Source organism: Leiobunum rupestre, chromosome 1 (genome assembly GCF_980474605.1).
Source record: "Leiobunum rupestre chromosome 1, qqLeiRupe1.1.hap1, whole genome shotgun sequence".
NCBI lineage: Eukaryota > Metazoa > Arthropoda > Arachnida > Opiliones > Sclerosomatidae > Leiobunum > Leiobunum rupestre.
This window is the reverse complement of record NC_143384.1, coordinates 63,469,195-63,493,184: the sequence shown is the minus strand read 5'-3', so window position 1 is coordinate 63,493,184 and position 23,990 is coordinate 63,469,195. Positions and strand designations below refer to the sequence as shown.

The window sequence follows — 23,990 nt, the reverse complement described above, 5'->3', positions numbered from 1 at the left end:
TAATATTTTGTATACACGAAGGAATATCTCGAAAGATTTACGTTATACAAATAAGTCCAAATGACTCTTAAGGCCCAAACACACATACGGTTCGCAAGCGATTTCGCCTGCGAATTTTCGCGCACGGGCCCATGCACCATGACTTCCATTCTATTTAAGTCACGCGACGCGACGCGATTTGCCAGCGAAATTTCGCGCGCGAAGGCTATGTGTGCATCCACCTTTACTTCGATCCTTTACATATAACAACTTATTCATTAAATAATTTTTAGACCTTTCGATATAGAAGTCCAGAAATACTTTTCGGTAAATGTGTATATTTATACAGTATAGAAATTCATTTTAATATAACGTTAAAGCCAGCAATTATTGTACGTTTTACGAATGATAGGTTGTTAATTTCTTTCCTATTAGGGTATTTAATTAAAACGTAATATGTTTGAATAAAACACCCATAAAACGATTCGTAAAGCCATAAAAATGATAAAATAATTTCAGGGTTTAAAAAAATCATAACGATAAAAGGACAATTTTTAACGACGAAGTCGAAAGGAACGGCTCATAAAACTGATTTTTAAGCAATTTTTCAATATAAATCTTGAAAAAGTAATTAAAAGTATGAAGCGTGATACTCTGAAAAGGAAGTCGCTTTTTAGTCGTTCTACGATACACAAAAACATTCTATTTTCAATAAAACACCCTTACCTTTCATTTAAATAATTGATTTCAAATTTCTTACCTTGGAAAAAAAATGATTATATCGAATTCAAAAACTTCAGACATGACAAATAAATGTGTAGATTTAAAAAATTCTAAGTCTGAGTTCGTTCATATCCAAAAATTACATATTTCCATTTTAACGACAAAATAATGGGTATTTTCTCTGCTCAAACCTAAGTCTTAATCGCCTAAGATGTATCTAAATATTGAACAGTTCTTTTATAATTATAAAAATGGTGCTTAATCTGTCACAGTATTAGAAAGCAGGAGGTTGTTGTGTCTTGGTGAAGTCTCTAGACGTTTTTCAAACATGAACTTACACTTTACATATAACGAAGTCTTCTCCGAAAGCAATAGTGGTTGGTTTTTTTTAACGATACATTTAAATAATGAGACGCGGTACACGCTATTTAATATTGAACATTTTCAACTTTTCTCTAAGATCTTTAAGAAATGTGCGTGAGTTGACAAAAAGTAATAAAACACAAAGCATTAGGAGCAACGGTTCGAGTTCACTTTGGGAGAGTAGCTTTCCGGAAGGTCATTGAACAAAATACAATATTAACTCAGCGCTTTTTCTGAAAACAACTCTCTTTATGGAAGATGTTCACTTATAACCAAACTGTATGGTAAACAAGATATTGATGATTCTTGCTAAAATGTTAAGTTTATCTAGGAGCAACAAACACAACACCCCACACAAGGAGAACGCAACCCGTCAAAAGTCGTGGATTTTCTTGCGTACATTTTTCATTGGTTAGACGCTTTAGTAAAACGTTCAGCGTAAAGGCTCGTGACGCTCGTCCAATGAAATTCATACACAACCCTTCGTTAGCGTGTTTAAAGGCTAGCTGCGTTCTCCTTGTGTTTGTTGCTCCTAGGTTAGACAAACTCTCTTCTAAATGAGGTCGCTATTAAACTTTTATTTGTGCCTTTTTAATATTTCGTACAATGAAAATGAAATTTCTCGCTGCTCATACTTAATTTATATGTCCGACAAGGTTTTAATTTGTTATTAATTTCGGTTAAATATACTCATCAATCACAATTAATCTCAGCTTAAAGCCACAAAATGTTGCTTTTACTTTTATGGGATAAAAATCAGGGTTGGAACTGTTTTCAATTACAAATCAAATCAATCAATTTTTTTAAAATAAATAATTTTTTTACTGATTTATTGATTTTTAATAAATTAATATTCATCTTTTTATGTAAAATTAACGGATATTTAACTTTTTTTCAGTTAGCTAATTTTTCAATTTAATGAAATATTAATTAAATTTAATTAATTTTTAATATTGGCTCAGATTTGATTTATATTTTAAATTTTAACAACGTTAAGGAATATAATTATTTTATAAAGAACTGTACAACGGTAAAACACTGAAAGGTTAGTTTCATGTTTATTGCAATTCGTTTGTGAATTGAATTTATTGTATCTAATTTATAAGCATTTTCCAATAGATAATCTAGATAACTTCTTCCATTAATAAAAATAGCCTTACCCTATCTGTTTATAATCTATATGTTTCACCATTGCAAAATAGGCAAAAATATTATTTTAATTTACTAATAATGTTAAGCGACATAATACGAATATAACGATACGATTTGTGGTTGTATTTTCTATAATTACCACTTTATTTATATATATAAGTGCTATTAACAGTTGAAAACTAACTACTTAAATAAATTTGATTGGTATCAAATTTAATTTATTGATTAACCACATCATTAAACCCGATTATAAGGAAATAGATATATATTGAACTACATCCACGATTTAGTCGTTCTTTTAGGTAATGATCGACGGTAGACCTCCTCTATTATAATAAAAGTTGATAATAAAATACCAACCAAATAAATGAGTCCAGGAAAAAGTAATACGATAATTTTCAATTGTTTGAGCTCGTTTTTTTGTTCTTTTAGCTGAAAAAGAGATTGACACGAAGAAAATGGTGCCATTTCTTTTTTCAAATCTGCCAAATTTAATCCAGCTGACACGTAATGGCTGCATCTAAAAATAAGAAGGTCTTTAATAAAATACCGAAAAAAACCCAATTTGAATGTTTTGTAAACATCCTGAAAGAGCGAAGTTAGTTCTTCAGTAACGTCGGATTTAATTTTAAATTTGGACCCTTTATGGCATTTATTTATAATTTTTTTCTACAACAAAGTGCTTTTAGCTTCATTTGTGATTAATTAGGTCTTAAGCTAAGCTTCTGATATAGACCATACCACTTTCAGCTTGTTGACGATTAGTTCAGTTTCAATAAATTGACCAAAGCAGAGATAAAGATTCCTATCTGAAAATACAATGTTTGCCAAATTAATTTCCAACCTAGTTGGAAATTAATAATTTTTACTTTAATTCCTTCCTAATTTCAAAACAAAATGCCACCTTAAAAATGTGTATTTTATATGTACTTATTTCAATTTTATATTAATTACATTTAATGTGTATTTATTTTAGTAATAACGAAAACATATAAATGGATTTCTGCGAGAACGGGCAGACTGATTCTGAATTCTCAGAACCGATGCATTGTTACGGTATTGCAATTCTTATGCTTTAAGCCGTTAAGCAAAACTTGTATAGTTAAATACTTACAAATGTTTCCATTTTTGATAGACCATCATATCATTTAATCCCTTCCTTATCAAAAAGTAAAAATATTCTGCATTGACAATTTCCTCTGACAAATGAAAATATACAGATTCCGATTGGCATATTTTCATAAAACTTGTAATCATTATGATGGTATCGGGATCCAGAAAACCGATTGTTCGCCCTTCTATGAACATTTTCATTTCTTCAAAAAAATCAAGTTCATCTATGTTGAACAGCCCATCTGATTCAACAACTTTTCTCCAGATTCCTTGTTTAGTATTGTCTATCGATCCCTATATATGAACAAGATTCAACAAAGTATTGGAAATTTCATTTTAATCGTGAAATTTTCCTTTCGCTCTACATATCGAAAAAGGTTCTTTTTCTTCTTCAATTCTAAATACGTTTAAGCTAACAAAATAATTAATATAAGATGCTTTTTAAATTTTATTTTGCTCTAAATACATATTATAAACACACTCATTTTAAATTTTACTTAAGGTTTATTAAAGTTTATCATAGTTGAGCCTATAAGTTTTTTATAGCTACGGCAGAAATTTTTCAATGTATCGCAAAGAAATTTTAAGTGAGCTTGGAAGAACAATTTTATTAACTTTACCAAATTAACCGCGCATTTAAATTTTCTAGAGAATTTACCAAATTAACCGCGCATTTAAATTTTCTAGAGAATTTACCAAATTAACCGCGCATTTAAATTTTCTAGAGAATTTACCAAATTAACCGCGCTTTTAAATTTCTAGAGAATTTAACAAATTAACCGCGCTTTTAAATTTCTAGAGAATTTACCAAATTAACCGCGCATTTAAATTTTCTAGAGAATTTACCAAATTAACCGCGCTTTTAAATTTTCTAGAGAATTTACCAAATTAACCGCGCTTTTAAATTTTCTAGAGAATTTACCAAATTAACCGCGCTTTTAAATTTTCTAGATAATTTTCCAAATTAACCGCGCATTTAAATTATTTAGAGAATTTACCAAATTAACCGCGCATTTAAATTTTCTAGAGAATTTACCAAATTAACCGCGCATTTAAATTTTCTAGAGAATTTACCAAATTAACCGCGCATTTAAATTTTCTAGAGAATTTACCAAATATATCTTGAAGTCAATTGGCAATTTTTTATTTTGACCTATGATTTTCCAAAACCTTAATCAAAAAAACTTCTACACGCATCTGGAATTTGTTAACAGCTGCTTAAAGAGTCTATTAACTTACTTCTAAATGATAACGCAAAGGGAAATCATGAGGCAGACGAATTTTTAAATCCGGTATTTTAAGAACGTCTTTCAGCGTGTCAATAAACTGCAGTGCATCTGGAAGTGAGAGACTTGACAACAATGCCAATGAGAAGAATAAAGAAACGATGTACAAAGAAAACATCCAGTGTGTCCAAATCGTTCTATGCAACAACGAATATCGCCTGTTTTTCGAAATTATTCCTTCCAACGTTATGCCTGGAAACATATCAGTAAGATAGATGGTTGTCTTTTTTAAATAAAATACTAAAAACTGCCTGAAAGCAAGACCGGGGAGCACCAAAAAATTAAAAATTGATAACGCTATGCGCCTGCCGGGAGTAGTGGCTCACTACTGTAATCCCAGGCGTCTGGGAAACAGAGTTTGTGGATGGCCATTTGAGGACGACCACCAATCCCCCAACGGGTGGTCGGGATACTTCCGCCACGGGTGTCCTCACCCCTGTCCCCACGTATCCCACCATTGGCGTGGCCGATACACATATCTCGCCCTGATTACTCAAATGGTGTCTTCGCCGGGCTCGCGGTCTTCTCGGACTCAATCAGCCCTTTTTTCTTTGAATAAAAAAAAACGCTATGCGCCTTTGCCTTTAGATGAGGTTTAACAGCTCTCACTTTAAAGATCACTTAATCCTAGTTGCTTTTACAAGATATCTTAACATAAATTTCAAATTATTTACTGGTTTTTAAATTTTACCTTTTTGAACAAGCATTCCAAGAGCGTAAATTTGACATGTTACAAATTTAATCTTCTTACATTTTTGACCTTTTGTAAGACTGAAAAAAATCAAAATGATTCCAATGATGTGTAACGAGCAAAGAAGAATAAGCCAGATCTAAGGAAAATTTTAAAATAAAGTTTTGCCCTAGATTTCTAACAAAAGTTGATGTTGATCTGCGAGAGGTTAATGAAGCGTGACTTACCTGTATTGAAAAAATTTCTAAAATCCCAAAAAAATGTTTCTGTATACGAATTGGTTTGGTAGACAAAATTTTTGAAACATAAACCCAAAAAGGAATCGTAAAGTCAACGTTCTCCAAAAGCTGACTGGATAAAGAACTTGTGCACAGAGTTATGTCGGATTCCTTTAAATATATATATAAATGTTATACTCACGTTCAATACATCATCGTTTAGGAAAGTTATGCAGTAAAGGTGTTCCAAAATTCATTGTTTTTTAAGAATGGTAGCAATAAATATCAAAACGTTTGTTGCTTCTTTTTATGGCGAAATGCGTTTGCTTGAACGCTTCCAAATTCGAATTTATTTTTCGGTTGAAAAAAGCCTTTCTCTCTTTGCGGGCCACCTCAAACCTACCCTTTCACTGACGAGTAGATACATTAAGGGAAAAACAATTGTACACATTTATGTAAAGTGCTTGGTTTTAGAGATATGGGCTCCCAAAAAAAACCAATAACCCTTTTACGCTGCTAATAAAAATTCTTGAAGCTGTCACTGGCAACAAAACTTGTTTCTTGGTTTGAATAGTTTCGGCATCGGCTTCAACCACATTCGAAGTGGCCGCTAGTGACAATTTCACACTAGGAGGAAGAGCTGGCACCAAAAACTTGAGACCAAGAGTGCGCGCGCATCTGTTTGTTGGGTTTCCACAATTATTCGCTTTTGTCTAACGATTATTATTACTTAACTTGTTCTTTGTAATTATATCATTAAAGCTAATAAGTAAAAAAAATGTAATTGATTGAAACTGGGTGCACGGTATTTACGAAGGGAAGGGAATATACAAAAGCTCATGTTGTTTATATCCAAGATATAAACAAAACTAAAGGTAATATATAATTTATTTTAGCATTTGCTCTAAAGAAAGGCATAATTGCCTAAGAATAGAGGTAGGCAAAACAGATAAATTAACTGCCAAAATATCGATTAACCATAACAATTACGGTTAACTGTTTATTTATAGATAATATCCACGGATAGAAAGGGATTTTACATGCAAAAAATAATTTTATTTTTCGGATAATCATCGTTTGTGGATAAAAAAAAGATAAAGTGATTAATTCTTATCCAAACTCCGACCTAGATCTACCTAAGAATGGCACAAGGTTTTGCTATTGTTCATGTAAGCCAGACGAAAAAGAAAAAGAACAAATTAAAGATAAATTAAGACAAATAAGTCTAAAGCAGAAAAATATAGAAAATATCACATCCTCCTACACGGATTGAGACTTCAAGATAACTAGATTTTCTACCTTAACTTCAGAATGGCACCTTCAAAGTATGACACGCTTCTGGCTACGTTTGGCTCTTTCATTTTTAAAAATGGATATCATTTAGAAAAAATATTTCTCCTGGGGAACGATTAGCTATAACATTACGGTGGTAAACGATAAATAAAAACTTCAACTACGAATGGTTATAATTTTTTTAATATTAATTTACCAACTGGAGATACTAGGCAAACGATAGGCCTCAGCTACTGACAAGTGAGGTGCATCTTCAACAAAGACAACAATTTAACTAATGGTTTTTTACACTTCAAAGCTATTTGGATTGCGTTAGCACCACGGTTTTGGAAGTAATAAAAATAGCTCTTTTAAATTCGTATGACTGTTCGTGTAACGATGATAATAATATTTTAAAAACTCAATTACATAGAAAGGTAGAGACAAACGTTATAAAACGTGTATACTGTGGTTACTTTCGCTACGCCAATTTATGGAAGAAGATGTCATTGCTTAAAATTTAATAATTATTTATAGAAAAAAAATTATAAATATGGAGACTATATCAAATTAGCAGTTTCAGGGGAATCAGTTCATTATTATTTGATCACTTACATTTCAGCTACATTGCGCTAAACCGGGAACCCCCGGGAATAAGCCAAATAATCTACACAATATCATTTATGTGAAAATTTAGTATCGTCCACCTTCTAAATGTATGCTTATTGTATGTATGTTTATTCTTCACAGGTAAACGTTTTACTGCATTACGGGCTTCGTCACAGATTTGCGTCCGCTTGCTAACGCGTCACACGTAGCCTTTGACAGCGCCTCGCTAGACGGACATTTTATTCTTGTGATGACGTCACTATGTTACTAGCTCTCAATAAAATATCAACCAAAGTGACAAACTTATTGACCAATTTTTTTAGAGACTAATGGTTTTATGAATCCTTAGTTGATGATGAGGCATTATAACTTCATCAAAAGCAGAAAAATTCAAGACCAGAGTGACTTAACCATCAAACTACTAAAGTCTAAATCAATTCAAACAAACTTAGCACCTATAGAAGTAAATGAATGTATAATTGCAAACGCATCATGCTTAGATAACATTGCTTATGTGGTTAGAAATGATCTACTCTTGCAATCTAATGATAAAATTATGAGAAAAGAGGATGAGCTCCAAGAATTTAAAATTCAGTTACAGTGCTATATGAAAAGCGTTTGAAGTCAGATAAGCAACCCCAACTGCTCCAATAACTTTCCTTAAGGAATACATTGAAAATCTACGAAGATAATATTATTATGCACAGTCATATGATTTTATATAAACTTATTTCCGGTATATTTTTTAATTTCAATGCTTCTATAAGAAACGTAACCCTAATCTATATAATTGAACACAGTCTGTCAGTTTTCCAATGCCGAATAATCCTAGCTTGAATATTAGGTATATCACATTGCCCTTCTTCAGTTGAAGAGGGATTACTAATTCTTAACTGCGCTACAACATCGATAAACCTCATTCCAAGTAAATGTATTGTGAACACAATTTTATTTTCTTCTAATTGATTGTTTTCGAGATTTCCTAACAGTTCAATAACTAAATTGCAATAAAAAATCTGACCATAAGAAAATAAATGTAGAATATGTTCCCCAAACATCTTTAAGTTGAACGTCTAGTTCACTGCACAGAATTTTCATATTTTCCAAAAGTGAATTCAGATTGCCAGTGATTATCAAATGTTCTATTACCGCTTTCCTTTAATCACAATCTTCAACTTAGAAAAAAACCACCATCAAATTCTTTTATAGCTTTATGCACATCTGGAACTACAGGGAAAGGTGCTACGCCACGATCATTATCTCTTTCTTGCGTTTTAGGTTGTTTATCCTTTTCCTCAGCCATGATGAATAATTTTCAAAAACCTAACAATCAAAATTTTATAATGAAATTTACAAAGTATAAACTTCCGTTATATTATGTTACCTTACTTTTTTATTGCAAAATGAAAACTCTACAATTTAAGAGCGACGGCATTTACAACCAATAATATGAGAGTATTGGAATACGAGATCAAATTGTCTTTTATAAATACAAATTTAACTAATAATAATTTACATAATTAATAAAACTTTTATTGAAATAATAATTAATTAAAGAAAGTAAATTTTAAAGATATAGCGAATTTTACGACATAAATTCATTGAACTCTTTTTAATAGCGGCAAAACCGCTATAAAGTCGGCTTAAACACCGGCGGGAAAATACCGCTACGGAAAGAATACCCGTAGATCGTCTGCCAATAGCCCCCTACACATAGTTTTACGTTAACCTCAACAGGTTTTATAGAAGGGGAAACCCCTTAAGCCAGTGGGAAGAGAACTTGCAAACTCAACGCAGAAGGAGTTGTACCGATTTTTTCACACAGTGCCACAAGCTAGGATCGAACCCGGTTCCTATTGCTGCGACTCGAGTGTGCTAACCAGATGAGGTATGCCGTGACGTCAGAATGACTTTCCATGTTCTGCTATACAATAAGTTGAACGGTGTAAGAACCGGGTTGGTGGTATTGGCCCCATTTTCCCCTAAACAGTGTCGACAATTGTAGTGTTGGTTTGGTACCAGCAACTGTTGGCGATACGATAATATGTATAGTGTGCGTCACCTTCTAAGTAATCTGCTTTTGGTACAATATATGGGCTTTTAGAACTTTTCCACTCTTTATTTTTTATTAGAAAAATGTACTATATCAACTACAGACCTGATTAGAAAATTCCAAATAAATTCCTTTGTATCTTTAATATTGATAACTAAAATCGATCGGGACGAAAAAAGTATCACTACTTTAAGCTGATATCCCTAATCATACTTATATTACTTTTAAACGCACAAAATTGAAAGGTTGAAACTTGTTATGAAAAACATTCCTTCACTGATAAAAACAACTCATCATGTCAGGGAAGAAAAATGTGTTAAAGCAGTGCCCCCCTTTTCGCAGTTCATTCATGGAAGCCCATATCTCTGAACGGAAGTAATATAGGACCCATGTTCATGGGACATTTTTACTCATTGGGACCCATAGAATTTAGCCCTGAATTTTTCACAAACTAATACGTTACGTTCTGTATATATACGTAATTCATGTCGAAGTTAAGAAAGAATACTCACATTACGTACTAAGAATCCTATCATTCCGGAGCCGTTTCTGTGACCTGTTACCTTTCCATAATCCATGGGGTTTTCGGTTTGAAGTACATCCTTTGTAAGAACTCTTTGTGTACAAAATAAAATAATGGAATTATGAAACCATACCCACTAAAATTGTTATTTCATTACAGCTAATGCCAAAACGAAATTTGTCTTTGGTCAATGAAAACATGTAACTACAATTACTAGTTCACTAAGTTTCCTTAATTTCAAAATTAAATTTTTAATACACTATTGTTATTACTTCGTCTTCCAATGACTTAAGCTGCTGAATATACAACGAGTTAGATTTAAGTTTCGTATTCAAGTCTACCAAGGAACGCTCTACTATCCTTTACATTTCACATATCCTGTCTGGTAATTCCAGAACGCAAATGCAAGAAATCAAGTTAGTCAGTGACATGCTATTAAATTTAGCATACTAAAATTTGTTTAACTGATTGTAAGGTAACATTTGGGATCTAAGGGTGCATTCATTTACATTTTACCCCATTTAAAGACAGTGTTTTGTTACAAATTAACTACTCTTTCTGAATTAAAGTAATACAATAGAACAATTCCTGAAACTTCAAGCCCAGCACGTAACAAATTCTAAAATGGTAATATTCTAAGAACCATGATGAAACCTAAACAAGCATGACTGACGGGCGACTCGCAGAATACCAAATTCCTAAGGAGACCGATTTAGGCGAAAATAATGACGATAAAAATAATTTAAATCATTACCCGCCGATGAGGACAGCTCATCCTTCACTTAAATGATCTCGGACTTCGAACGGAAACAAGAGCTGAAGTGGACGACGAAGATATTGTCCGTTTCCGATTTTTACGATGCAGACTCGAATCTTACAATCTCGCCCCGTGATGAGTTCGTGGACGTTCCCCTTCTTCCAAATGGATCTCGGAAGCTTGTCTTCGTAAATGAGCACCAGATCGTTAACTTTGAGCGTAATCGAGTGACGTGGATTATCAAAGAGGTTGGCTGAACGAAGCTCCAGGATGTACTCCCTTCTCCATCGAGTCCAGTACTTATCAAGAAGGTTTTGTTGAAATCTCAATCGTCTGGTTAACGCCTTCTGGGTTGCGACTGCTGAATTATTGGTCGGAAATGTTTGCGATGGTATCGAGATGATTCTCTGGCCCACGAGTAGATGACCAGGTGTTAGCGGTGATGGTTCATTCGGATCATTATACTGGAACGTCAGTGGCCTCGAATTCAGGATTGCCTCTATCTCAGCTCTTCATATTTCAATACGGCATTTCGGAAGACTTTCTTCAATGCTAGCTTGACGGATCTTACCAATCACTCATAAAACCCTCCCCTCCAGCTTGCACGATCAGTAATATATCTCCACGTTATATTTTTACCTCCAATAAACTTCAGAACTTCAGGGCTCTTCAAATTTTTCCAAATGGCTCGTAGGTCTTGTTCTGCCTTTTTAAACGTCTTTGAATTATCAGAAAACATAAGGCTTGGTATTCCACGTCTGGAAATAAATCTTCGCAGCGACATCAAGAAACTGTTCGTTGATTGCTCACTTACCAATTCCAGGTGCACTGCTCTGGTGACGGAACAGGTGAAGAGTACTATGTACGCCTTTGTAGTACTGATTTGCTTCTTGACTTAAAACGGTCCGGCGAAATCGACGCCAGTGCGGTTGAACGGTGGAGTTTCAATGACCCTGAAGCTGGGTAGAGGGGCAACGTCAACAGTTGCAGCCTTGGCCGTGAAACGTTTGCATTTGACGCATTTATGAAGAATAACCTTTGCCACTTGTCTTCCACGAGTTATCCAGAATTTCTCTCTGATGTCCATAAGCGTATCTCTTAGTCCAGAGTGCATAAGTCTATTGTGGTAATATACTATTATTAGTTCAGATAAACGATTCTTGCCCATTAAGATGTACGGATGCTTTTCGTTGTACGAAAATCTACCACCAAGACGAAAAGACCATCTTGATCTAAGATAGGATTGAGCGAGAATAGTTTTGGTTCAGTTGATACTCGCCGTCCTAATGCTATAAGTTGAATTTCTTCCTTGAAGTCCTGAAATTGCGCTTGACGTATTAAGACTTTCTCCCCCTTTTCCAATTCTTCCGCCGTCAAAGGAAGGAAATGTTTGGGCTCCTTCCGCTGGAGAAAACTCTGGAATCGTAGAACCCATGAAGCGGTTCTTTTTACCTTACTGAAGGAACTGTAACGGTGGAGATCCATAATATTGCGCTGTTCTGGTTCTACGGAAATGCTAGCTTGCGTCACGTTGGTTCAGGTCGGTCGTAACTCGTCTTCCACCCCAGGAATCATTGATTCAACATTAGTGCTGACAGGCCAGGTACTTGAGTCCGCTGTGAGCCATGTTGGTCCTTCCCACCAGATACGACTACTGATTATGTCTTCGACTTTCATACCCCTCGTCGGTAGATCTGCGGGATTTTCTTTTCCTTTTACATGATTCCAAACTCTTGGCTCGGTAAGGCTCTGTATCTCGGAAACCCGATTTCCAACAAAGGGTTTCCATTTACTTGCAGAACCCCTTATCCAGAAAAGCGTAATACTTGAATCTGTCCATAAACGAATACAGGTAAGATTAGGAAAGTTCATTTTTAGATACTTCACCAATCGGGCTCCGAGAACAGCAGCCATTAGTTCAAGACGTGGCAAGGTGAGTCTCTTTAGCGGAGAAACCCTGGTTTTCGAGGCGATTAATGAGACCTTCGCTGTGCCGTTGTGAAGAACGTGTCGCACATGGGCAACTGCCGCATAGGCTGCTTCAATTGCATCACAAAAGACATGTAGTTCAAGTTGAGCGATCGAAGCATCCGATTTTACAAGATAATAATGGCGATGTATACTTAATCGATGTAGTGTCGGTAGTTCGTAGAGCCATGTTTGGAAGGTTTTGGCAACTTCAGGCGGTAAATCTGTGTCCCACGAAAGTCCAAGTTGCCAAATTTGTTGAAAGAGAATTTTCATACGTACGATAAACGGCGAAATTAGACCAATTGGATCGAAGATACGTGCGACGCATTGGAGAACTGCTCTCTTCGTATTGTCTCGTGCCGTTATGAATTCAAGGAGTGAGCTTAGGTCTAAAACCAAGATATCTTATTCAGGTTTCCATGTTAAGCCCAAGACGTTGAGGACTTCTGGAGATTCGTTGTTGTTGGAGAAATGTATGCTACCAGTCCGAGTATCTTTATTCCATTTCTCTTGCAGCTCAGACGAATTGCTTCGCCATTTTCTAAGTTCATTCCAGCGGTGCTCATCAAATTCTTCATTTTTACCGACGTCTGATAAGCATGGTCCACTTCGGTTTCTCCAGATAGAAGGTCGTCTACATACAGGCTGTCTTCGAGCGATTGACAGACTTCCGGATACTTATCTTGATTTTTACGCAAGTGATATTGGATGGTTGCTGACAAAATAAAGGGACTTGATGTCACACCGAAAGGAACACGAGCTAATCGTTATGTCTTCAGCTCTGAGTCCCAAGGATTGTCAAACCATAAAAACCTGACTGCGTCTCTGTCGTTGGGGGCCAATGATACCATCAAGAACGCCTTTTCAATGTCTGCCGTAAATGCTATCTTGAACCTCCGAAAGCGTATGAGTACCGTCAATAGATCTGGATTAAGATTCGGTCCAGCGAATAGACATTGGTTCAATGATAGTAGCCCAGGTTCATGTAACGATCCGTCATATACGATCCGGAATTTTGTTGTTTCTTTATCCATTCGAACGACTGCATGATGGGGTAAATAATACGTTGGATTATTAGTGTTCCATAAATCGCCTTTTACCTCTTCGATAATTCCTAACTGCTCTTGCTCTCGTAGAACGGCTTCATATTTCCCGAGTAAAATATGTTCGTAGTCGCTTATTAAGATTTTCCGTTCTTTTCTTGGCAACGATGTAATTGCTTCCAAGTTTCTCTCGGTGTTCGTTCCAAGGCAGTCGGACTTCGTACCTTTCGCCATTAAAGGTTAAAGTGCCTTCAAAGTTCTTAAGGGTACTCACGTCATTATTACTGACGGTTCCGTCATCTCGGATTCCCAGCGAATCAAGTTCCCAGAATGCTTGTATTTGTTTTGATAGCATGGCTTCACTTTCCGCAACTCCCACTGACATGGTCACGACGGTATATACTGCGACGCTCATGGAGGAAGCAGTAGTTGGTCCTTGAAGTGACCATCCGAATAAAGTTTCTGATGCTACAAGTGCCACATCCAATCGCTCGATTCTTCCTGTCCGAATTTGCCATTGATAAGTCACATCCGATCAGAAATCCAAGCTTGGAATCGTCACCTCCCCATTCGTCTTCTTCGTCTGCAAGCTCTAATCCACGCCGCCTCAGCTCCGCTAACGCTCCTTGCTCTGGTATTGATATTACTGCACTGCAAATATGCGGCGTCTCCAGGGCTTCTATCTCGATTCTTCGAGACGAATCGCGTAGATTCTCCATAATAACCTTCACTCTTCGGCTATTGACCTTTTGTGGAATTGGATTCCCAAAGCTGTATATATTCAGCACTTCTCCGACCGCAGGTAGCTTCAATCGCCGGGAAATCTCTTCTTTGACGAACGTACGATGGGCCCCACCGTCAATTAGACATCGTACTTTTCGGAATGCGCCGTTGACCCCGTGAATCTTCGCTTGGGCCATTTGAAGTAGTATGACCTGGTTCGGCGTGACCTCCGGTGTGATTGTTGAAAGTGTAGTAATTTCCGTAACTTCATTGGGTTTCGTTGTCTCCGTGATTTCGTTGTTGACTTTGGAAGAATCTAAGTTTCGTTCACAGAGGACGATATGGTGCTTCTTTCCACAGCCTTTACAGATCACCTTCTGCTGGGTTGAGTGGCTTGCGTCAAGGGCGCGACCATCAGTAGTGGGGTTCTGCTACCCATGCTGGTTTTGCCGCCTGTCCGGGTCTGTGACGCTGGCGTAGGGCATAATGATGACAGGCCTCTGGTGGTGTGGTTTAAATCTTACCGGGTACACCGGGCTATAAATCTGACACCTGTCCAGCCTTTACAGATGGGATTCTTTGATCGACAGTTCCCTGTGGCATGCAAGGTCTTCCTACAGATGTAGCATCTTCTTTGCTCTCTGATGATGTCTCTCTTCCGTTGAACTGGAACGATGTCACACGACTCTGACTTGTGGGATGAGTTCTCGCAAAAGATACATTGCTTCGAATCTACGACTGTATTGAGTACTGCAGCAGACGAAATTCGATTACGTGAATGGTTACTTGAGCCCTGGTAACCGTAATGTCGACTTGATCTACTTCTTTCGTCAGTTGATCGATCGCTTGCTTCTCTGCCGGTTGTTGTCTCAAGTCCGAGGAAGGCTCCAGCTTGTTCTCGACTCCCGGGTTTCGGCACCAAATATGATGAAACCTAACGAAGCATGATTGACGGGCGACTCGCAGAATACCACAATTCCTAAGGAGACCGATTTAGGCGAAAATAATGACGATAAAAATAATTTAAATCATTACTTTATTATTAACAACTAGAATAGTCGCTGTCAATTGAAGACTGATGAAATTACATACTGAATAAATTTACAATATCAAGCCGGTGATTATATACAATAGTTAAAAAATATGTTTACATTTGATAAGCACAAAAAAATTTACTAGCTTGCATTGTTTGATCTAAATTCAATAACACAAAAAATAGTTTTAACAAACCAAAGCACCTACTTATTGTTCTACTTATCAGATTTGCTAGTTACACTACACAATATATTTCTACTCTTAAATCTGTCGCAATATTTACTTCGTTTCCTTATTTATTGTCTAATTTGTGAAAAGATTAAAGCACAAACTGTCCAAAAATGAAAATTAAAACCAGCCTGTAATTAAGAAACACCTGACACTTGACTTGGTGGTGCTTTTGAAACTTTTTGTAGCGAATACATTATTTTTGGGATTACTTTCGTGAGTCATTTAACAAAAAAGGCCAAAAATAAGAAGGAAAACATATATTTTCAAAATTTAGCCTTAATGCTTAATGGAAATCCAAATGCTTTTGCAATAAAAATTATTTAACTTTATCAATATAACTTTGTTGTACTCTCGCAGTTAAGTTGATATTAAAATAATAATAATCAGCAAGTCTAATAACCAAGGCACCACCTTAGGCCCAAGTCATCTAGCGACATATAATGTCTTAAACAGGTGTCCAGGTAACAATCCGTAGGAGGGTAGGGGCAAGCCCTTCATGTCAAGTGAGAAAAACCTACACTTACTATAACCGTTAATATCTAGAAGTTTTTGTGGCTTTACATTCCTAAATTTTACTTACGAGACATTTAGCCTGGTCATAAGCGTCGAAACGAAGTTTTTATGGATTCCACTCAATTTAAGTGGGTAACCATCTGAACTCTCAATTGCAGTCCAAAACTGAGTCTAGAAAATATAAATAAACAAGCAATTTAAAAATTCTCACAATTCCTTAGTCATATACACTTGGATTTAACTTCAGTTTTTCTTTCCACAGAGAATAAGTCTCAAGCAATTTAAGTGCAGTTTAATTAATAGGTATATATTCTTTTGGTTTTATAATGTCTTACAGGCAAATTTACAATACTACTGTAACTTAATAATAGCTTATTAAAATAAAATATCAATTTACCTGAGTTGTGCAAAATCGTACTGATTTTTCCATTTTGATTTATCGATTGCCGGTGAGCTTGAATAGCTTGAGTTTAATTAAGATTTGGATTAATTAACAATGGGCACAGATTAAATGTGCTGAACTTATTTCCGATAAATATTATAATATGGTGTAATTGGCTTAGTATTTGAAAATATTTCCGAAGTTTTTGCATCGATGCCTCTTTAGCACTTTAGTTTAGATTAAAAATGGAAATGTCCTTCTTCGAATGGGTACGCGTCTTTGTTTTGAGAGTTTCAAAACACAAATTTTTAAAAAGGGTAGATAATATTTAAAAAAATGCTGTCATAATCCTGAGAGTGTGCAAGCGAACACCTATGAGAGAATAATAAAACTAGTCTTTTTTACTGGTAAGGCTAGTCCCTGAAAAAAATAATTATCGGTTCGTTGGGAATATGGTGTTCCATTGTTAAATATTTCTTGTTGATATAACAGACGGTGTTAGGTCGACAAATAAAATATATTGACTCTCTATTTCTTCATTATTGCGATAATAGGTCGACTACGAATGACAGTAAATTCCCTGGCCCCTATATTTTAGCAACTCAAATCCAATTTGACGAGTGTTACGTCATCCTTTGTCCGAGTCTACCAATCTCTAAGAAAGACCACAGAACAAAATGATAAAGTTATTAATGTATGACTTCCTCTACAATAAATCAACCTTTTTACAAGAAAGAGAAAAGCGGCGTTTTGGTCCTTACTAGCAAAATAATCTTTTCCGTACAATAAATCTCACTTTCTCAAACTGATGCTTTTAGTACAGTCTAAAGGAACTATGCTTCATTATAATAAGCCATCCCCATTTCAATAAAGTCAATTCTAGAAATAAAATCTTATCGAAAAGGTTTGTGATAAAATTAAATATTCCGTACAAAACCATTATTGAAATATTAGTTTACAAAACACAAAAAACATTGAAAAACGTTTACAATTTCATCAGCGATTGTTCTTATATAATGCAACTTCAACAATTTATTTAAGAACAAAAACTTTAAGCAAATACCTTTGTATTTTTAAAAACTACTAACTAGGTTTTGTGAGAAGATCACCGGAAAAATATTTAAACACTTTACCATTTACAGATGGTCTCTTTTACCTACTTTGTGCAAATTCGATTTACTTGCGCAAGGACTATCGATTGATTAGTAAATAAACTAAGAGAAACAATACAATGAATAATAAAGGTACCAAGCACAGAACGGCTTTTGTCGAGTCTTGTAAAGCCATAAATAAACACACGAACCAAATAATCGCGTTCTTAAGAAAATTGCGTGTTCGATGATGGATAGGTTTAGTAAAAGTATAAAATATATTATTTCATATTGACTAATACTTATTGTTTTTTTTTCAATTCAACAAAAAAGAATTATTTGATGACTCTGTTTTATCGACCTATACTCAACAACAGAGTATATAACATACATTATGCTAGCCAAGTTTAGTTTAATTTTAATGAATAAAGAGAATCCGTTAATACGACATCTTACAAAAGAATGCATCAAATATCAAATTGAAATAAACCATTTTATTGTTTCATATATAACATTACTATGTTTTGTAGTATTCATTTTTTATGTAAGCACCTTAGACCTATTGCCATATCATAAATATTTATACTTTTACTGTAACTTGCATCTTCAAAGCAAAATACTTTGAAAACATGTACAGGGTGTTTCAAAAATTATGGCACAAATTTGAGGGCAAGTTATTTGGGTAACAAGCAGTGGAAAAGGTCTGAAGAAACCTTATCCTAAATTGAACCATATCCAAGTAATTGTCCGTCAAAAATCGACGATCAAAACTTCGAAAAATGCGCATATGTGCAGTTTCAATTATTCCTTGGCCACAATTGTTTTATTTTACTAGGCTTTCTTATCTTCATCAATAAAAAACAAACCTAATATCAAAAGTGATTAGTACAATGGAAGAAGTAAGCTACGTGTAGAAACTATAACAAGGTGTTTCTAAGTGACTATGCTTATTAAAAATTGGAATGAATAAATTTAGTTTTTTTATTCTTCTAATGCCATATGTTAGTACAAATCATACACCTTATGAGGCGTTTTGGAACGTATATAGCTCATCTCCGTATTTTTCCCCGAATGCTAGTACACTGAATGTAGTTGACTGGTGTAATTAGTGGGCTCATTAAATAGTAACCCACATAAAAATGTGTTTAGTCTGCAACACATGTTCTAATAGTTTCCGACGTGTAAGAGACTCAAATTTGCAAAAAATTGAGGGGCCTTAATAACTTAATTCACATTTCGTATCTTAAACCTGCTCTGCTATGGCATACTTCGCGAATGCAGAAAATACCGATATGCATATTATGTATGGACTCACTCAGGGAAATGCGGTGGAAGCGCGGCGTTTGTATCAAGAACACTTTCTTCAAAGACGGTTTCCAAATCGACAAATGTTCACGGCGGTAGACAGCCGCTTTAGCGAAATCTGAAAAATTAAACACACTGCACCTGCTACTGCAGATGGAGACGTTCCAGAAGACGTGGAGGAACAAGTTTTTACTATCTTCAAGTTTGACTTCATTTGCGAGTTGACCATGATCCTTTTTGGAGTATCCTTCGAGGACACCAGTACAAAAGGTTTGATCTTATTATCATATTATCCGAGATGAGTCGAATTTTGTCAAGGGTTTCTGTTGCAGATTATTCCCGCCAATTGGTTAAGTACGCTCCTAGTTTCTGACGAGGCAAAATTTTTTCTTGACGGAATCTTCAATTTACATAATCGTCAATGAATGGCAGCAAGGAAATCCGCACACGAATCAAGTGCAAATTAGTCTCAACGTCTGGTGAGGAATTGTTGACCCTTTTTTCTACCACCAAGACTAACTGGTGAGTCATATTTAACCTATGAACCAGATGAAGACCTACCGCTAGCAGTAAGACAACGGAGCACCACCTCATTTTAGCCTTCGGGTAATGTTCATCTTGATGCCGAGTTTCCTCAGAGGTGGATAGGTTGAGGCGGAACTGTTGCATGACCAGCCAGATCTGATTTAAATCCATGTGATTTACATCTTTGGAGACATATCAAGGACTTGGTATTCAAGACTGAAGTACGAGACGTTAAAGACCTACGTCAACGCATAATTGACGCCTGCCACACAATCCGAAACGCGCCAAAAATCTTTCGTCGTGTTCGAGAATCTTTTTGAAGATGCATCCAAGCTTGCTTACACGCTAATGTGGGCTATTTCAAACAACTTTTGTAAATACAATGATCAATGTTATGTTGTTAGGTAACAGTACATGTAACCTCTGAGAAAACATAAAATAATAAAATTAATTTTAACTGGGTCTCTTTGTAATTTAAATCGCCTTGTCATTATTTTAAATCATAACGAATTATTATTCACTTATCTCATATTACGTTTTAACTCCTTGCTACTCTAAGAATACGAATTTCTTCCCATACCCTACTTTTATCTCTGGGGACGTCTTTAAAAATTGATGACCTACGACAACGCATTATTGATCGCTGTGAAACTGTTCGCGTCCAAAAGGGTCTAGATGACGCGGTGATACTGTTGTAAATTCAAAATTTAAACTTGGGAATATTTTTTTGTCACGAGCGAGCACTCAACTGACGTCCCGTGCGCGTCTCCTGTTGTCGGTTAACTAAAAAACGTTTTGAATAAATAAGAATGATTATTTTTTCCATATATAAGGCTTAACGAAATTAAGGTACAAAATTACAGATACAAAATCATTATTGAAAAATGTTAACTACCATCATTATGTAATCGAACTAATTACCACGAAATTATGTTCGTATATAAATTAATCAATAATAGTAAAGACCTGCTTTCCTGCATCAACCTGCGCGTGCTCAGCACTAACACAAGATCAAAGGAAACTTTTTATGTCCCTGATATTTGTAATAACCCCTTTAAAAGAACTCAAAAACATTCAACTTGAACTGTAAAAATTTGGATATATTTGAACCAAACCAGCTAAAATTCCGCAAATCTTTGTTTAACGAGTTAAAAATAAGCAGGAAAATGAAATTGTAAATATAAATAATTTAGAAACTAATCTTATAATCTTAATATAAACACACTCTAATATAAATAATTTTAGGTCATAAAATTAATCCGGAGGTCAAATTTCGTTAAATCTTTCTATAGTAGTTTTAGAATGAAACAACAAATATATTACATTTTTTTTATTCCGACAATGTCATTCAACTGCATACTCATAAGAATTTTCTTTAACTTTGGCTGACTATGTTGTTGTATAACGTATTTTGGTTTTTGACGTCGAAGTTTTTTATTTTTCTTTCTTTCCTGTTAAATTGTAAAAACGTAGGTAAATATTTTATTTCACAAGCAATAAACACCATTTGAATGGAATTGAATCACAATATTTATTATAATTTTAAATCATAACCAAAATTTTAATTCTTAATACAATTTACAAAAATTCACGGTTAATAAATAACATAAGAAAATATTAAGGAAATATTTGTTATTGTAAGTTAATATATTATAAGTTAAAACATAATATGCATTTATATAATATACATTTTTATAATTTGAAATATAATGTTCATTATTATAATTTAAAATATAATATAAATATTTTTTTAAATATAGTAAATATTATAATAATCATTAATATAATGTACATTAATATAATATTCATTAATATAATAAACATTAATATAATATTCATTAATATAATAAACATTAATATAAGATACTTTATTATAATATACATTAATATAAGATTCATTAATATAATGAACATTAATTATATACACATTAGTATAAGAAAACATAATATAATACACATTAGTATAAGATAACATAATATAATACACATTAGTATAAGATACCATAATATAATACACAATAGTATAAGATACCATAATATAATACACATTGGTATAAGATACCATAATATAATAGACATTAGTATAAGATATTATAATATAATACACATTAGTATTGAATACCATAATATAATACACATTAGTATTGAATACCATAATATAATACACATTAGTTAAAGATACCATAATATAATACACATTATTATAAGATTCCATAATGTAATACACATTAATATAAGATACCATAATATAATAAACATTAGTATAAGATACCATAATATAATACACATTAGTATAAGATACCATAATATAATACACATTAGTATAAGATACCTTAATATAATACACATTAGTATAAGATACCATAATATAATACACATTAGTATAAGATACCATAATATAATACACATTAGTATAAGATACCATAATGTAATACACATTAGTATAAGATACCATAATATAATACACATTAGTATAAGATACCATAATATAATACACATTAGTATAAGATACCATAATATAATACACATTAGTATAAGATACCATAATATAATACACATTAGTAAAGATACCATAATATAATACAAATTAGTAGAAGATACCATAATATAATACAAATTAGTAGAAGATACCATAATATAATACAAATTAGTAGAAGATACCATAATATAATACACATTGCCCTAAAGTTCAAAATATCAGTAATGTCATTGTTTTTCCTGAAATTTTAAATGAAACGTTTTACGTCACTTTTGGGCAATACGTTCGAGTGCATCTTCTATATTTACAATAGAAATATCTATGTTACATTTAAATACAGTCTTACAAAAGAGATTCTTGCAGGACCAGATGAAGCCCCTGTTCCCGGGTGCCAGGTAAATGAGGAGCCCAAAATATTTTTTTTGATAAATTATAAATACATTTTTGTATCGGTTTATTAAAATATGGGAGCCTTAAAGGATTAATTATGTCTGCTCAATCCAGCCCTGGATGCATGTAATGAGGGACATCCCTGACGTCTATACCAATACTTCTACACGTATAGAGCTAACGTCAAAAAGGAAAAGTTAGTGAAAAATAGCAGATTTTTGAATAAACAATTCACCAAGAGGCAGCATCTTCGACCTGTCCAAATGAGAGAGAAAGTGTAGGCCGAAATGGTCAGCTTCTTTAGTTAGAGATTTGTATTTATAAAAACTTAAGTCTAAGACCAAATGTTTCACTATTTTAATAGATTAAAAATAGCAAATCGGAAAAATAAAAAAATTAAACATTAATTACTTTTTAAGGGTTTTTAATTTTTTAACTATTTATCGATATTAAATGTCTACTAACAGTAATCACACTACAAAACATTAATAGCGTTACATTGTTAGTCAGATTAAAGCTAGTGTAGAGGTTTAGTTTTAGTTTTAGATTTCAAGAAATGAGGCAAAAATGCAGCTTTATTTAAATTTGTAAACAATATTAGAAAATAAAATTTTCCGACTTACAACACTAATTAAAAATAAAGAAAAGTTAATCCAGAATTTTTTTCAGTCAGTCCTTCGGAATTAAAAAAAAATATATAGCTCTCCCAAGAGAGTCCTGGATTCTACTTTTAAGTCTCTCGAATCTTAGTGAAGTTTGAAATCCAGTGAACACATTTTAGTTTAGTGATTAGGTCCTCGTTCAGACATTACCGAAATTTTCCTTAAATGATTTATATTTACCCAAATTTACTTACACTTATCCAATTTCAATTTGATTTAGCCAAATTAAAGGGAATATAACACCGACGTTTGCAGCTCTGTTTGCTCTTGCCTTTGGCTTTAAAAATGTTTAGCGCAACTGTACAGGGTAATTTGAAACATTGAAGGAGTCTTCCATAAAGATTGCTTTGTAGGTTATATTACGTTTAACCCAAATTATTATGCATTTTAAGTTTAGATTTTTAAAAAAAATCAACCTTTGAATATTTTCATCCGTGAAATACCCATGCGTTTTAAATGAAAAAAAATATTCTTAATGGTTAAAGGGAATATAACCTGCAAAGCAGTCTTTACGGAAGACCCCTTCAATTTTTCAAATTGCTCGGTACAGTGGCGCCAAACATTTCTAAAGCCAAAGGCAAGAGCAAACAGAGCTGCAATCGTTGGTGATCCCCACCAAATACCTGAGTTTATAATTACTTTTAAAATATTGATGAGTTCGTGGACGATCCCCATCTTCCAAACGGATCTCGGAAGCTTGTCTTCGTAAATGAGCACCAGATCGTTAACCTTGAGCGTAATCGAGTGACGTGGATTATCAAAGAGGTCACTGAACGAAGCTCCGGGATGTACTCCCTTCTCCATCAAGAAGGTTTTGTCGAAATCTCAATCGTCTGGTTAACGCCTTCTGGCTTTCGACATATTTAACTTTAAATCGCTATTTTTAAAAATAATATTTCCG

The 23,990-nt window shown here is 34.1% G+C and overlaps 3 protein-coding genes across 3 annotated transcripts; all 3 read right to left on the bottom strand.

Annotated features, from left to right (window-relative positions):
* Positions 1-3,327: 3,327 nt before the first annotated feature.
* LOC149964410 (uncharacterized) lies at positions 3,328-5,637 on the bottom strand. The gene is made up of 4 exons (XM_090167250.1): positions 5,535-5,637; positions 5,308-5,446; positions 4,570-4,808; positions 3,328-3,624 (listed from the first exon to the last, which is right to left on the bottom strand). The coding sequence occupies exons 2-4, from the start codon at positions 5,321-5,323 to the stop codon at positions 3,328-3,330; spliced, it is 552 nt and encodes a 183-aa protein (XP_090023376.1). The 5' UTR covers positions 5,324-5,446; positions 5,535-5,637.
* A 5,997-nt stretch (positions 5,638-11,634) lies between these two features.
* Positions 11,635-12,224, bottom strand: LOC149964409 (uncharacterized). The gene is made up of 2 exons (XM_090167242.1): positions 12,019-12,224; positions 11,635-11,971 (listed from the first exon to the last, which is right to left on the bottom strand). The coding sequence occupies exons 1-2, from the start codon at positions 12,222-12,224 to the stop codon at positions 11,635-11,637; spliced, it is 543 nt and encodes a 180-aa protein (XP_090023368.1).
* A 51-nt stretch (positions 12,225-12,275) lies between these two features.
* On the bottom strand, positions 12,276-12,983 carry LOC149964408 (uncharacterized). Its single transcript, XM_090167234.1, has one exon. It carries the CDS (start codon positions 12,981-12,983, stop codon positions 12,276-12,278), a length of 708 nt encoding a protein of 235 aa, XP_090023360.1.
* Between the last annotated feature and the right edge of the window lie 11,007 nt (positions 12,984-23,990).